This window comes from Stegastes partitus, unplaced genomic scaffold (assembly GCF_000690725.1).
Source record: "Stegastes partitus isolate 25-593 unplaced genomic scaffold, Stegastes_partitus-1.0.2 Scaffold294, whole genome shotgun sequence".
NCBI classification, from domain to species: Eukaryota; Metazoa; Chordata; class Actinopteri; family Pomacentridae; genus Stegastes; species Stegastes partitus.
The window spans coordinates 153,702-170,882 of NW_007578025.1; the positions used below are offsets into that span (position 1 = coordinate 153,702).

The following is a 17,181-nucleotide window of genomic DNA, read 5'->3' on the forward strand; positions in this document are numbered from 1 at the left end:
TTCTTGGACCACTTTTGGTAACCGCTGCACACCGGGAACACCCCGCAACGCCTGCTGTTTGTGGAGCTGCTCCGACCCAGTCACCTAGTCATCACAGATCCATATGCTGCCTGTTCTTCCTGCTTCAAACGCATCAACTTCAAGAAGTGACTGCTCACTTGCTGCCTAATATCTCCCACCCACTGACAGGTGCCATTGTAACGACATAATCAATGTTAATTACTTCTCCTGTCAGCGGTTTTAATGATGTGGCTGATTGGTGCATGTAAGCAGCAGTAAAACAGGACGCAGATGCAAACATACTTATTTGCATTTCATTTCAGTTCAGCATAAACTTCTTAAGCCGCCCGAGCATTGTGCTGCGATGTGAATAAAGATGCTCCCGCAGGTCGCCGCTCCCCCGGCGAACGTGAAATCGAAGCGATAATGGAGATGGCTTCTGGACTGCGTTTCACACGTCAGTCAGGGCGTCTTGCGGGACGCGTTCTCGGAGCAGAGTGGATTGGACTCAGACCCACATTAGCCCGCTACAGTGACGCTATGCTGTGCGTGGGAGAACAGAGCAGCCCTAGAGTGATAATTAGTCCAGTCTCTCGTCGGGCAGGCGATTTGCACATCAGCACTGGCTCTCGTCTACTTTGTTCCTCTGTATCTCCCTTTCTCTCCTCGGTCCCAACTTGGCTGCCTCCGTCTTTCCCTCCTGCGCCGCTCTCTGTCTTAATTAGCCTCAATTCACTTTGACCGGATTCAATTTGATTCAATTCAGCTGAATTCAATTCAAGGTTTAGCGGGGAGAGCGTATCACAAAGTTACGACAAAAAAGAACAGCAGAGAAAGTTGCCTCTCTTTCTCTCTCTCTCTACCGCCTCTTTCCCAATTCTCTTTTCAGCAGCCATGATGAGCTGCAGTGGAACTGAATTATTCACAACTGCAGCAGCTCCACTCAGGAAGAACCCAGCAGTCAGTGATAGAAAACAGTCAGTCAGTTAGTTCATGAAAAAGCACATCTCAAGCACCTGTGCATCTGTTCCCTGGTACTGCTGGGACTGCTGTGGATTCTACTGTAGCCGTTTGTGTTTCATCCCACAGGCTGAGGAATCTGCCTCCATTTGCACGCTGCTATTTTCCATTCTGTGGAGAAAATACAGTTTGTTCTGATGTGCTCTCGCCGGTCCGGCCAGGCTCATGTGCCTCAAAGAACAAAAAAAAAACCCAACCGTGTCCTTCTGGTTGCTATTTTTGGCTGCTTCTGGCTGTACTTTTGTCAGAGAAACTATCCCGACTTTATTCTAGTTTAACCTCACTTGTTGTTATCTCTGTGATGCTTTTCTTTATTTATGCCTTCGCTGTCACGTAGTTGGTGTTCTGTCCTCTCTGTCCTCTCTTGTCTCGTCTTCGTTGTTATGCTCGTCCGGCCCATTCTCATTCCCAGAAAACTTTCCACCTGAGACGTGCACGAGCTCTCGTTTGGCGTCAATACCTGAGTTTTTCCAGTTTAAAGTATTGTTCAAATTGAGCTAAAACCAATTAGTTAAGCTTTGCATAAAGACTGCAGCTCGGCGTCGTAAAAAGGCATGTTGCATTTGACATTTTATTGCCTTAATTCACCCTAACCGTCACCATCTTGCATGCAAACACCATGAACTGACACGTGGAAAGCATGAAATGCATAAAAATGATGCGCAACACGCGCCAGAAGCTGCATGTTATTTATACGCAATTCCATGATACCACATTAAAAGACTCAGGTGGTCTTTGCTACATCCCAAGATTTAAAAAAAAAATCCAACGAGTAACCTTCATAGATCCACAGAACAGAAATTTAAATGACTGTTTATGATTTTAGAGCGCTTCACGGGCTTTAACTACATCACAGCAGAACCGTTTGGATGCAAGCAAACCTGGTCTCGTTCCCGCTGCATCAAATACTCCAGTTTGTCGAAGCTGAAGGTGTCTTAGGGATAAGTAGCCTTTAAGTTTTCTTTTGGCGTTGGTGCCATCCACGAGAATACTCAACGCTGATGGAGGTGTAAAAAGCTTTGAAAGATCTACATTATGAGGGCGGAGGAAGCTTGTGTTCTGTGTTGTACCATTATTTTTGATTTGTGATTTAGTCTCCTTTTAATTTGCTGTTTGAATCCTAAATTGTTAATGATGGAATTTCATGACACGCGTCTCACTTGTCGCCAAAAAAACAACAACTGGAAATGGGAAACTGAGCCCATACACAGTATAAGTACAACCTGTGAGTTTTAGAAACCTTAATCTGGGGCGAATGCTTCAAACTTTTTAAGTGGTTGTTCCTACATTGGACTGGTGACTCTATACATGCAGGTTTTATGTCCCAGTTATCATTGAAATTGCGCTTACGGCTGTCTTGACCAAACACCTGGGGAATAGTTGGGAATAATTGGGGGAGAAATAGCTGCCCAAGGGTGCAACCAAGACGGCTGTAAAGCGGTGAGACTTCCCTTTAAGTACTTTAGTTCAGGCACCAACACGTCATTGTGAAGTTTAGGGAGAAACTATGGTTTGGGTTGAAATGGACCCTTTTAGTACGTTAGCCGAAAAATGACAGAATGTGACAACAGCAGCTGAGAAACTCTGGTTGGGAACTAATGGCGCCTGTTCTGACATTTAAGGATTTTGAGAAGTCTATTATTGCTTTGAAAAAAAGAAACTTAACTTTACTAAATGTGTTCTGACAACCAACTAGCAGAAAACGTTCCCCCAACGCTGGCTAGCATTACTTACAAGTTCTAACAACGTTTTTAAAAAAGCGTTTTAGTTTAATGCTCAAAGAATGATATTTATCAGTTTCAATAATGTTCCTAAAAGGCTGATATGACGTTTTAACTGCAAACCTCAGGAGGATGCTAATAAAGGAAGAACGTTATCAAAGCAAAAGTTCCAAATATGTTTTTAAGATGTTATCTCAGAACGCTCCTGTAAGAAGATTTTGTTGTTAAAGCAACACATTGCAGGGTTTTCTTTGAGACAGAACGTTCCCCCGATGTTACGGGCTAACAAAGGGAGGACCTGCAACACTCAAAGAACGTTTTGGGAATGCATCATGGTCTGACGATGCCAAATGATGGTGAACTTTATCCAACCTTTAAGAAGAACATTCTGGGGGAAAAAAACAAACAACTAGAACTTTGCAGAACTTTCTTATAACATTTTTAAAACCAAAAAACTAGCTGGGAAAGCAGCTATATCCTTTTTTTCTCATCTCACCACATTTAAAAAGCAACTTATTTTTAAAACTGCTGTATAAATACAAGTATTAATATTTCATTACTGTGGATGAGTCGACCAAATTAAACACGGTGACACCAGTAAACACTGTTACCGTCCCGTCTGGCCTCTCCTTCCGGGCTGAAGCGCAGAAAGATTGCGTACTCTGAGAGGGTCACACGAGGCTCGGCGAGGGCCAGAACCTCTCAAAACATTTACAACGTGAAATCGAAAATGCTGTTTGTTACGTAAAAAAAACATTTCAGGAAACAAATTACATCTTCTAGCGGAAAAAAAAAAAGAGACAAGAGGAGGACTCGCAAACAAAACCACACATTGTTCTGGGAGAAAGTGAGCAAAGCACAACATGAGTCACCTCTGACCAGCTCTGTTTGTTTCTTGTGATCCAAAGCACATATTTGAGTCATCAGATGCTTCGATGTCATGATGATCTCTCAAGCACAGAAACAAACAAGTCAGCCTTTGCCCCAGTCCAGGAGAGACCTGACTCAAGCAATAAAGGTCACCAGGAAGAGATCAGCATTCATTTGGCTCAAAGTGCAAAAGGAGCGAAGCAAGCTGATTTCAAGCTGCCCTCTGATGACTGAACGTGTTAGATGCAATTCAAATTACTTTAATGAGTTCATCTTTTAATGGTCTTTGCTCATACATATCATACATAATACATCATCATCATCATCATCCTCATCACTGGAACGACTGCGGGTACCACAGTGAACTTTTCATAACCGTCAGCGTTGATGAACATGTGTCACAATCCAGCAGCACGAACCGGAGTTAATTCAGTATTTTTGAGTTAGCCGAAGGATGAAACACCAACAGTGGCTACGATTCTTCCTCGTGTGGAAGCAGGAGGCCAAAGTGAATCAGACTCTCTTGTGTCTCCAATAACTTTTCTTTTGTTTGCGCATGAGAAAAAGATGCACAAGATAGATATCTGTGAGCGGAAAACTATCGATGCCAGGGAGCATTTCTGCTTCGAGTGTGCAGGTAAAGTCCCACGAGAACAAACTAAAAAACACAGATGCAGTCCCAGGAAGTCAACATGTCGAACTTATCAAAGCATCTCGCTAACAGACACGCCGACTTTCTCAAAGGATTCAAACAGCAAAAGGTTAGCATATGTGATAAATAACCTGCCCACATGATTTTTGGCGCCTAACTCATCCCGCAGCTTTGAAAAAAATCCCGTATCTCGACTGGGAATGGTGCGCTGACTTTAAGTTGTGATTTGTCAAATGGTTTTTACAAAATTCGTAAAAAACTGTGTTAAAAATCCCCATTGAAATGAATGAGAAGTCGATTTTACAGTAGAAACTTCATTCAGAGTTTAAGCAGGTCACAAGGCTTTGAATGTTATTCCTATAAATCTGTGTTTGGATGTTTTTTATGGTTTCATGATTGTATTTTTTTTTAGTTTGCTCCTTTCCTTGCTCTTACTGCAACCAACCAGTGATTCACAGCTGATTGGCTGATTGATACTACAGAACACTTTCAAAGTAAAAGCTCAAAGATGTTCAACGGTACTGATCGGGGCTTTTCAAAATAAAATGTCCAAATTAAACCTTATGCATAATTACAGCAGGGCATATTAATGGGCAAAAGTTGCATTGGTATACTCAGAATTTTTTCAGAAGTGTTCTAGTTTGCCTTTATTTTGATTTGCTAACTTACCAATATGTAAACAGATCGTCTATATGCAAACACAGCATTCACATTGGTAGCATTAGCTCATGCTAACAGTCTGCCGTTCTCGAGTCTGCAGATCAGCAGCAGCAGTCATCACTGATCAACTGAGTTTCTGCAGAAAGTGGGAGTTCTGAACGTGCACCAACTTGCTGCGGCATTGATCTCTGCGAGGATTTAACCTTTTATGAGCAGCAGTGAGACATTTAAAGGTGGAGTGATGTGAGCTTGTAAAGAGCTGATCTTCATAAAGAGCTCTGACAGATCTGCTCGGATGATGCTGAACTGCATGAACACAGTGGGGTACAGTCGCTCGCTCCCGTTGTTTCACGGCTTCTCTTCACATCTTTCACCGCGTGGCGCTGACATTGTCAAGATTTAAAATATATTTCTTTAAATTAATTATGAAAAAGACCCCAACTGATTTTAGGTCCTGTGTTCTAATATTCTGCTACTTTCACAGATGTTTTAGGTTTTCCTTTTGCTGTATTTCAGCGTTGGTATTTAGGCGAGTGTGGCATCAAAGTCGGAAATTTGGTTAATGTGGCAACTATCAGTCATTTAAAGTCTTTTTTATTGCTTTTTATTTCAATCAAATCAAAAAATCGTCTTGCAACTGCTCAGGAAAGCAACCCCGTAATCATATAAGTGACATTTACGACATGTTTCATCACCGCTGTTTCTCTGGGAATGATGGAAACCTACACTTTGGCATGTTGGGTTAGAATATTTTACTTTACCTTGAAGCAGGCACCTTTGGTTACCCTCTGGGGATTGACACGTTGGATAGATCAATCAAAACTACTCATGGAGTAGGAATGGAGGCACTGTCCCTCCCTCCAGAGCCTCAAAAACGAACTTAAAAAGCGAGCACGTGGGCGTTCTTGGGATCACGTTTGTGTATGCAGAGTAGAAATCCTCCCTCGCAAAGACAGTTTTCCGCCCACACATGATATTCTCTGCTCTCGTATCACGCTTTTGGTTTTTATGAGCGCAGCTTTTGAGACTAATTAAACATCGTATTTTAGTTGTTATTTTCTCAATATGAACACTACAGGATAAATAGGCTGCTCATCAGCTTGCAAACAAAACAACACTCACCGCTGTAGGTGACGATCCGGATGGTGGAGTCGCCCTCTCCAAAACGCGTGATGGGCGTGAGGCGCACCTCGTACGACTCAGGCTTTATCAGCTCCGTCAGGTTATGCGTCATGAGCTCTCCTTTGTTGATTGTTTGATCCACGGGGATCTCCTGCTCCCACCAGCGCTGCAGCCCCATCTGGACGGAAGAAGAACCACAGGAGGTCTGGATTAGTAAAACGTTCTGTTTGCGCCAGAAGGACGAGAACTGAGGATGAAACCATTTTTGTACATTATTGTTCAGAGCTAACAGGAAAACGCATAGATGTCCTTTTAAATGATGCAACACAGACTCATTGCCTTTAACGTGTGCATCAGTCATGCTAATCAGTCGTCTCCCAAAGGCCCAGTCAGAGCCAGGAAAAAAAAACCCTATGCATGTACCTACACACATGTTTTACATAATTGATCTTCAAAAAGCATCTGAAGCTGTCACTGCTGCTAAAGAAGCCGCCGACATTGAAACATCGGTTTGATTTAACTTGTTGAGGAAGTCAACCTGTAACGTGTGGAGTCCCCGTCCGCTGTTTTTATTGTGCGTGAGCCGCTTATTGGATTCTCATTTTCGGTGACGGCTTCATTAAGCGCTTGTATTAAGTTGTGGAAGACAAGCGGCTGTCTGTTTTATTTGGATCAAACCCCAGCTAAGGAAGCCTGTTCACTATTGTTGAAGATTGTTTCCTGGCAAGCCTTCTGTTAGACAGACAACAAGTTTTTGGCGAGAGAGGTTAATCTAATTGAAATAAGTCTGGAATTGCTGGCAAATTCTCGTGCATTGAGCGAATTGGTTTAACGTCTGGCTTTGAGTTCAGCACAAATTAAGGGGAGGCTGTGTCGGGACGAAACTCAAGGCGCATGTCGCCAAACGGAAACTTTGACAGCTTGGACGGCCGCACTGGAAGGATGGAGTCGGAGGAACACAGCGTTCCCCGCAACAGAGCGCCTGATTGTTTCAAATCACATCATCACAGAGACGAAGCTTTCAGCGATCAGTCACAACAATAAAACCAGTGACAGGTGAAGTGAATACCGCTGATCACCCCGTTACAACACGACGTTCTAGCATTCATGCGGATGCTGCTTTGATCCACACCATCCAAATAAACAAAGCTGTAGACCAGGGGTGTCCAATCCTGGTCCTCGAGGGCCGCAATCCTGCATGCTTCCCTCTTCTAACACACCTGATTCAAACGATCAGCTCGTCATCAAGCTCTGCAGAAGCCTGAAAACGATCCTGACCATTTGAATCAGGTGTGTTGGAAGAAGGAAACATCTAAAACATGCAGGATTGCGGCCCTCGAGGACCAGGATTCGACACCCGTGCTCTAGATCAAACCTCACTGCACAAACTGACTCAGGAATGACTCGAGGAACCCGACCAAGAGCCCAAGCTGTTGCGTCAGCCTCCAACCTCCCCAATCTGTTCGAGCATCTGGATGCACCACAACAAGCCCGATCCTCAGAGGACTGACTCCACAACCCACAGGACCCAGAGGATTCACTGCCGACGTCACGGCGCCAGACTGCCTGAGACGTCCCAGGAGGCATCATGTCGATGCACTGATGCGTCAGAGCGGTTTCGGGCTTAGACAGCATTATGAAGGTAGTTTTAATATTGTGGCTAACCGTGGGTATGTGCTCCTGTAGGTTCCACACTGTAAGAGCTGATCAATACTTTTACCATGATAGCAAGTAAACAGGGTCGCCTGTAGTGATTCAGCCACTGACAATCCTCTCACAAACCTGTTTTCTACCAGCTTTTTCTACATTAAAGTTGGAAATATTGATGCTATCTAGCTATGTAGCGTATTTAGACACACAGAAGGCAGCAGACCTTGAGGACGTACGCTGATTTTCACATAAAGTGTACTCAATTAGAACTGCATGCTCCTCCTTTAAATTAAATATATTACTGTTGTGTGTAAACTTTCTGGGCTCCAAAGTGACCAAAGAAACTGTTTTAAAGGTAAAAATAAAACAGAAATCTTAAGCCCTGTTCACACGGGACCAGAACTACCCGGGGCCCTCTTGTAATCTGTAATAACTGTGGCGTCCTGTGCAAATCTGTAAAGTAAAAACTCCACTGCAAATCACTTACAGTATTTTACCAAATGCAGAGGTCCTTTGGTAATATCAAATCTGCATCTCTGTGATTTCTTTCTTTCTTTTTTTCTTCTTCCCTGTTTGCAAGGTTTTTGATTTCTCTGCACCTTTCTTCTGAATATTTCTCATTTGAGGATAAAGGAGGCTGCGTTGGCAATTATAAATGAGAGTTCAGAGCTTGTCGCCGCACAGCACGGAGACTTATTCACAGAAATCTATCAGAAGAGCGAGATCCTGAAGGAGGGACAACATGCATGGAAGCGTGCACGAAAGAACATTTTTGCGTTGTTTCAACAGGCTTCATTTTAATAATGTCATATCTGGGATACTGTCAGTACATTAGAGTAAAACACAGACGTCATTATCCTGCAAAAACCCAGACGGTACGGGTCATATCAGTCACAAAGTTGTGCACAAGACTCAAGTTTTTAATGGATGTTTGACTCAGTTCTATGTTCGCTTTGTTGTGGAGAACTTGGCAGGCTGCAGGATGTCTCGGTGGTTAGCATCGTCGCCTTGCAGCTAGAAGTTCTCGTCCCGGTGAGGACACCTGAGATCTTTCTGCGTGGAGTTTGCATGTTCTCCTGTGCAGCGTGGGTTTCTCCGGGTTCTCCAGCTTCCTCCCACACAGTCCAAAAACATGTTGAGGTTAATTGGTGATTCTAAATTGCCTGTAGGTGTGTCCAGGGTCCACTACCTTCGCCCTGTCGGCTGGGATAGACTCCAGTGAGGGTTAAGCGGTGTGTAGATAATGGATGTATAGATAACGGATGCTTTGTTGGTTGCATGAAGCCCCGTCTTCACCCAGCTGTTGATATTTTTTACACAGGAGCATGTGCAGTACAATAATTACTCCTCTGAAACATTTCCTCCTGAGAACATTTCGCATAAATGACCACAACAAATACGTATTCCCGTCGCAATCAGTGTAAAACCGCTCCATTTCGCCCGCCAATTACGGCCATGCTACAGAATCTATAGGCATTTGGATGATTTACCGTCTTTAAATGCTACAAAACAAAAACAAATTTCCCCGTGCACGCCGCTGACAGCTTGATGCTCATTAGCCGTATTTACTTTCAAAGCAGCTCCCGGCTTCTAGATTCAAAGGCTGCTATTAGCAAGCTGCAGACAAGGAAAAAAAAAAAATCCTGATTCGTTTTTCCCCTTTAAACATATACCTGTCTGGGTTACACCAGCGTTTTGTGAGCGCAGTTGTGTTCCGCACACGTCTGTAAAGATTTTCTGAAACGATATTCAGCGATGTTTTGCTCTCCCTTTGTACAGGGACCTTGAATTGGCAGGAATTTTACAGCTCGTCTTCGCGGCGCACAAGCAAACCTGTCTGTAGCCGACTAAAGCTCAGGTATCACACAAAAAAAATTAACCGCGTTTCATGTCTTGTGATACAATAACAGCCCCTCCGAAAATTCAAAGAAACAAAACGAGGGGTTTGTTGCTGCGTTTGCTGGGGGGCAAAAAGGGGAAAAAGAAGTCGGGTACATCTTATCCTTGAGTATCAGTTTAAGGGAGAAGAGCTGCACAAAGACAAGTTACACCTTCTGCATCACAATTAAGCGACGATACATGCCCTTCTCAGCCCGGGGAGAAAGAAGGAGTGCGTTGCTCGCGGGGAGAGACAGAGATGGAGTGAATGGAGGTGTGATAGCGGTGAAGCCGAGTCAGTGTGTATGTGTGAGAACAATACCAATTAAGTAATTACTTAGAGCCTGGATGATCCGCAATTATGGGGTGCAAGTTTTCATCACCATTAGTTTGCAGGTAAATAGAGTGTTTTGTCTGTCACTGGTAATTGCAGACGGTGCACTTGTCCCTAACCATCCTCGGAAAATTTTAGCTTTCCTCTGAAGTACAAAAGCCATGGCGGTTAATTGCCATAAATTACACAGCGTTGGCCTGTAAGTGTCTGTGTGTGTGTGTGTGTGTGTGTGTGTGTGTGAACAATCGGAAAAAAAAAAAAAAAGAGGATATATCATTTCCAGCATATTTGCTATTTTTCACCCGGAGTGAAAACAACATCTGTTTTCCCCGAGCAGACACACAAATGCGTTATCCTGATGTATGTGTTTTGCTCTGAGTCTATATTTGGTGACAAGAGGTTTACAGACGCCAAAAGGAAGTTCTAAGTTTCCCCGTAGCGAACGGTTTTATATCGCACAAAGTACACGGCGTACCGTAAAACTTCGGCGATGATGCAAATCCAGAGGTGACCAAGGAAACAGCTGATTCTAATCTATCAGTCCGTGCCCTTGAGCTGTTGTTTTCCGCACGACAACAAGCGAGCGAGTCGGCGCGCGACACGTTTTAATGCAACCGGGCTGATTAACGCCTTTGAAAGAGAAGCAACACTGAAGGAAAAGTGCAGCAGATGTGACGGTCGATGTCCCGGCTTTAAAACGGTACATTTTCCGTGGATTAAAGAGCCCAGATGATGCACTTTAACAGGCTTATAATTAGAGTTTTGCAGTGTACTAGTCTTTGTAACCCATGTAAAGAAACTCTGCTAATGTTTGTTAGATTTTTGCCTCAGCTATAACTGGACTGTAGTATTCTGGCATCTTGTACTGGCTCGGTATAGTTGTGTTCTTTTCCTGCATACAGATATTTTTGGTCAGAATAAAAAAAATACTTTATCGATCATAGAGGGGAAATTGCTTACATTACAGCACAGAGGTTTTAGGTTCTAGTTTTGTTGAACGGGGTTGAATTCACTCCGCATGCACTCATTTTTGTCAAATGGTCAAAGATTTCTCTCAAATAAGGAAACACAGGCCCTCTGACTACATGGACGTTACAGTTGTCCATGGATTCTCCTTAAAAGCCCATTCTGAGCGGGACAGCACTCCATTCTCTGTCATTAAAGAGCCAATATTTGCATGTTTACAGGCTTATTATTGTATTTTTTGGCATCTGCTAGAACATGTTTTCAGCATTTAATGTTCAAAAATCTAATTTCTCATCAGTCTCCATCGCTGCAGCGCCTCTTCTTAGCTCCTATCTCTTTAAGGCGTCCCTCCTGCTCTGATTGGTCCGCTGCTTTGACAAAGGTGATGTCAATTCATAAGCTGTGTAAGAATGATGGACATAGCGGCTCTAAAAGCCAACGAGGAAGTGCCTTAAAGTGCAATACCACTAACTGCCACTAGGTGCTGGCTTCAAAAATCATCGTTTAAAGCTCAGTCAATCGATTTTTTTCCTTGAGTCATTAGATTTTTTAAAAAATTTCCTCCTTCTGGTCAGTGTTTGGGTGACCCACCTAAAAAAAAAAGAAGCATGAAACTGAAATAAGGCCTCTGTGACGTTGAGGGCGCGTTACATCATAACGTAGATGGATTTCAACTTTCAGACAGGTAAGGAGCAGTATATTACAGAATGACTCCATTTGGTGTCTTGATTAACCTTTGACATGCACAAAAAAAGCAGCTAAACAACACTCTGACGGAAAGGTCAAACTTCTTAAGAGATACAGTCGAGTTTCTCTTTCTCGGTTTGTAAAGACAATTTCCTCAACACGTACGGGAGCAACTATCCATAGGTAGAGTGATGACATGATTCAATACATCCGATGTTCAGAGGACCTTGTTTCTTTTGAAAAGAGAAAAATATACAAGTCCACTTTATTTAGTTGTTAATGGAGGAAATGAGACATTCCTGGATAAGTAGGAGGGCAGACATGCCATACCGTCAACCATCCTGTCGAAGGTCAACTCGCCGTAGATCTCACCTATGTGCACATCACTTATTACTTCATCATACTCTTCTAATGCTGTTTCTATTTGTTTCTTGAGGTCCTAGCTGTAAACGACTGTATTTGCTCGTTAGTTTTGTACGAAGCTGCTTTCCTTTACGTCAGTGAGCATGAAGGTGGTGAGAAACTGTCGCTTTATCATGAAGTCGTAACGAACTAGCGAGTAATTAAGTACGCGGTGTTCCTTTAATTTGGAATACACAAAACATGAATCTATGATAAAGTATTGTTTGTTCTGTCCCATATAAGTAGCTTTTGTGTGTGCTGTAATTTAATGTCCAACTATGTTCTGATTTCTCAACTTCATCGTACAATCAGAGAAGAACTGAATCATTTTTGCACCTCTTGAGGAAATTAGATGTAAATCCAGATGATGTTTTCAGACAGACAGAGATAGATAAAGCGCTTTATTAATGCCCTCAGGGAAACTGAAGCAGTAATTTAAACACCGCAAAACACACACAAAATCACTGTTTTAAAAATACAGACTAGAATTTAAACAGAAGAATGCAGAATAAGTTTTTTTTCCAATGAAACTAGTAAAACAGCTGTTCCTGCTTAAAACCTCCTCGAGTGCAAAAGTTCGGATGAGACGGATCTTCTTTCATAGCTGTGATGAAATGTGTAGACACGAGGCCGACGCTCCCGTTGCTGCAGCTTTTAAAACAAGACCTTACAATTAAAACTAAAAAGTGGATTTCTACATGTTTCATTATGAAAACAATCTGACGGGTTCACGGAGCCACGGGGGGCAAAAATCTGTATCGTAACCATGATTTTTTGTTGATTTAAATGCAGTAAAAGATGTGTTATTATACTGTTAAAAGAATAAATTACAATTGATTCACACGATTTTACAGTTTTGGCCTATTTTGAATATAAATGCATAAGTTTTCTGTAATTTTTGAGCTATTAACTGTCACAAAAATCTGTAAAATAACAGGGAATTATTGTTCTTATCCCTTTATTTGTTTGGTGAGTCGAACGTGGAGAAGGGAAGAGAGCGTGAAAAGGACCCGATGAGGGGAAAACTCAGCTGCAATAGTCGGATTTGTAACTTTTAAACACACACAAAATGTTTGCTCTCAGTCCAACAATGAGACTTTACAGCGTCCGGGTTTGTGAGCGCTGGTGATTGTGCATCTGGGTCTGTAATCCAGTCCGGGGCTGCCAAGTCGTATGGATCTGTGCTGTTTATCGTGCTTAATTTGTCCAAATACTGTTGCTTGGCATCACTTCCTCTCAGCGGTGTCTCTTTTGTTCCTGTTTTCACGTCTCCGTCAGTTTTCAGCCAAACAGAACAAAAGGTCTCCTCAAATTCAACGTTCTCCGTCTGTTTTTGAGCAATATTATTTATTAAGGGGTCATTTGTTTGACGTGGGACGAAACAAGCATTATGTTCATTGTAGTGTTTGTTTTAGAAATATTTTTATCTGTAATTTTATTTTTTAAATAGTAATTACAGATAATAACATTTTTAGATAATTCATGGTTAACATGTTAACGAAGAAACGATTAAAAAAAACACATAAAAAGTCTGTATTTAAGAGTCAAGAGTTTTTACAAAAAGGTTTAAGACTAAAGAGTTGCTACAATTTTTTAAAATAAATGTAATTATAATTATTGTTATTATTCTTATTATTGTTATTATTATTATTTTTATTATTTTATTATTTTTTAACAGTATTTGATAGTGAAATTGAACTATAGTCGCTGTATTTAAATCAGGAAAAAATATATGTATTGTACGGATATTTGGAGTTATTTGATTTTTTTTAAAAATTAAATAGCAGAAAATATCTCGCAAAATCACAGAAAAAAAATCCTTTTATATGTTGACTATAAAATAATAATAGTCAAATAACTGTAAATAATGTCCAAATCAAAAACTGTTTTTAAAAATAATAATTATTTTATTTATTTTATTTCATTTTTTCAATTTCTAACCATAAATTTAACAGTTTCAAAGACAATGGTCATTATTTTCACTATCTTTATTTATTATTTTTTTTACAGTGTAAAACTATGTGTACTTTTCTTTTGATCTAATTTTTTTGAGCGTTATTAGTTTCTAATATTACCAAAAAATGATTTTACAGTCTGACTGCAACAGAAAGCAACACATCAGAGTGAAAGAAATATTTGAATTCAAATGTATTTGGCAGATTTTAATGAGAGCTTTAGTCAGTTTTTTATCATCTCATCTCATCATTGTTCCCAAAGTCCCATCGCACATTTCCTTCTCTTACTTTTGTTCAGGTAGCTGTGCGCCAAGATAAAAGTACATCCTGTGTACCGGTAGCTGTGTGTTGTAAATCAGTTTCCGAGGCCCCGTGTCACATTGAAAAACATTTAATTGGGAAAAGAGAATCTAATGTGGGACTGGTTGGTGTGTGTGCGTCCCAAAGCTCCAGGCAGATGGACGCCTTAAATGCGAGTCTTGGCAAAAAAAAGGGCTGCTTCAAACTCCAAAAGGGAAGCAAATAATTTTCCCTCATATCAAAAAGGGAATTGTGCTTAAATGTGCAAATCAAATCGAACGTGAGACGCCGATTGAAAGAAAAACTTTACAGATTTTTTTATGGATTTTGCACCTTTGTTTTGATTCCCATTAATGTTCACCGAATCCCCGAGTGTGCGCTCAATTAAGGCTTCTGTTTACATCCCATTACCTTTCATTCTCCACGTTTTTTCCCCACAAAGGCAGAGCGCCATATTGATTTAATTTCATTTGATTGCGGCAGCAGTTCATGGGGATTTTATGGCAACTTCAAAAAAAAGAAAAAAACCCTAAAAAAAAAAAAAAAGCTGCAGGATTGATCAAAGCTATAGCAGGAGCCAAAAGAAAGGCGGGTGTAATGAAACCAACGGTGTAATGCTAGACAAGAGCTGATCTACTGTAGATTGCCTGCGTGTAATTAGTATGGCTTCCATTGATCTGCTTGCACACCCTGACTTGTCAGATCAATTGAAAGAGACGAGAGAGAAGAAGAAGAAGAAGAAGGAGGAGGAGGAAGGAGCTCTTTCAACACCACGTAGGCTGAAAAAGTTATCTGCTGGAGCTCGGAGACAGCAAATCAAGCCTCGGGACGGGAGGGGAGGTTTTGAAGCAGCCGGCTACAGTATCAAAACAAGGGCAGATGTCACAGCCATCCGCTGCATCCTTGACAGGTGCGGTGATTTGTGTTTTGTGATTCTGGCCGGTGCACGCCTTTCAGCTCCAGCCTCGTTCCCATTTCCCTCTTCAGTCGGGCTTGTCTGTCACGAGGGCGCTGGACGGTAACGCAGCACAATCCATTACGGAGGCATGAAGTCCAGCAGCTAATTCAGAAAATAGTAGAGAGAGGAAAATGATAATAATTCTCCGGGAACGGGCGAGAGGGGAGCTGCTGCTGGATCTATAAATAGACGGGAGGCGGTGTACAGTCCACGTGCCAGAGGTTTCTCTCGCTGCACCACTCGCTCACAGTCGCTATTTATTTATTTCTTTTTTTTGGTATTTACAATAGGAGCATCTCCTCCTACTCATTTCCTCCTTGTCTCTCTCATCTCCTCCTGCTCGCTGCCTTTCTTGCTTCCAACTCCTCCTCACGGTTAGAAATGTAAAAAAAAAATCAGTTAAAATCAATACGAAAAGCTGAGACTCAATCAATCACAGAGGGTAAACTGTATAGTAAATGCTGCCAAAGAAGAAAAAAAAAAGTGTATTTTCCCTACAGCTAAGGCTCTCTTTCATCTAAGACAATGGAAGATTGGTTGTTATGCCTTGGAGGAAGGAAATAATGGTCACACAGTGTACCCTCTTGAGATACCAAAGCAAGAAGGTGGAAAGAAATTAATTTACCCAAACGCCGACTCTCTGCTGGAATCGACTGGGGGTGGAGATGCTCTTTTTTTTATATATATATATATAAACAAATGCGATTTCAGTTGGTCCACTAAACCACAGACATTATCATCTTTAAAAAAAAAAAAAAAAAAGTGCAGCTGAAAATAGGAAATGTATATTCCTGGCAAGTTTTCAGACAAACGCCTGGCAAGCGCAAAACACGAGCTCCGCGAGCACAACATAATTTATAACCAAACAGACCAACTGAGATAGTTGACAGAAAAATCATTGCGCTACACAAACATAACGGGTTTTAGAACGTGTTTTCAAGCCCGGATTCCTGGAGGGGCGAGAGTGTGAAACAAACATGAAATTATATTATTCATTACAAACACAACTGTCAGGCTACGCTCGCTAATTCTGAGCAGGAGCGAGATGGGAGTCGGCGTTGCGGCAAGTGCTTCATTTTTCTTGATATATGCTTTTTTTTGTTTGTTTCTAAACTTGGTCCCAAATGGCAGCTCAATGCAACCTGAGATTGCATGATGGTAATGGGGTGATTTCACCATTTGGAACTCCATCTAAAGGTGGTGCCACACTTTACTGGTGTAAGTAAAAAAAGAAAAATCTGCTGTGTGGAGAGAGAGAGAGAGAGAGACGGGGGGAATACACACTGATTGCCAAAAGAGAAAATGTAACCACGCCATCCATCAACGCCGCCTGCCTGTCATCTGTGGAGTTTAGTTGAGAAGCAGGGAAAACAGGAGCTACGCTTGCTATTTTCTGGCTGCCGGGGTCTCCTTCCACAGCGAAAAAACGATTCGTGGAAACCCGCCGAACACGTTCGACTGACTGCCCCCGACGTGTTCTCGGGGATTCTGTTCTCGTTCACATCCCCCCCAAAAACGATAAGACTGACAAAGAATCGAGGCGTGAGATTTAGCTCTGAATCCAACAAGCAAGCAAGCAGCGCAAACACTTCCATCTCATGCTTAATTTGGCAATAAGAAAGGTTTTTACTGCCTGGTGGCGCAAAGTGGCCCTAATTCATCTACGAGGGCTTGAAAAGAGGCTGACCAATGGCAACGGCTCGATGATTACCGTCCCCGAAGCCGACGTTTCAGCCTTTAAAGCCTCGCGTTCACGCTGTGACAAAAGCTTTTTCGGAAAAATAGAAGCGACTAAATGGCGCTCACGGGAGGAGAACAAACGAGCGGAGAGGATTGAACTTATAGCGCTCCCACCTGTCTGATGCCCAGTCTGTAGGCGACGATGCGGTCCACGGCGTTCGGGTTCATCTGGGTCCACTGGAGCTTGAAGCCGTAGACTCTGGGTCGGTTCTGCCACAGTGGGCTGTAGGTGTCGTAGTAGAACTCTGGAGGGTAGGCTTTTCCTA

The 17,181-nt window shown here is 42.1% G+C and overlaps 1 protein-coding gene across 1 annotated transcript in view; it reads right to left on the reverse strand.

Annotated features, from left to right (window-relative positions):
- LOC103358159 (MAM domain-containing glycosylphosphatidylinositol anchor protein 2) overlaps nt 1-17,181 on the reverse strand; it is a 266,805-nt gene that overhangs the window by 39,894 nt on the left and 209,730 nt on the right. Inside the window, exons 11-12 of the mRNA XM_008283011.1 lie at nt 17,030-17,178; nt 6,046-6,223 (exon numbers count right to left, since the gene is read on the reverse strand). Coding sequence (XP_008281233.1) covers nt 6,046-6,223; nt 17,030-17,178 — 327 coding nt within the window. The remainder of the gene's footprint in view (nt 1-6,045; nt 6,224-17,029; nt 17,179-17,181) is intronic.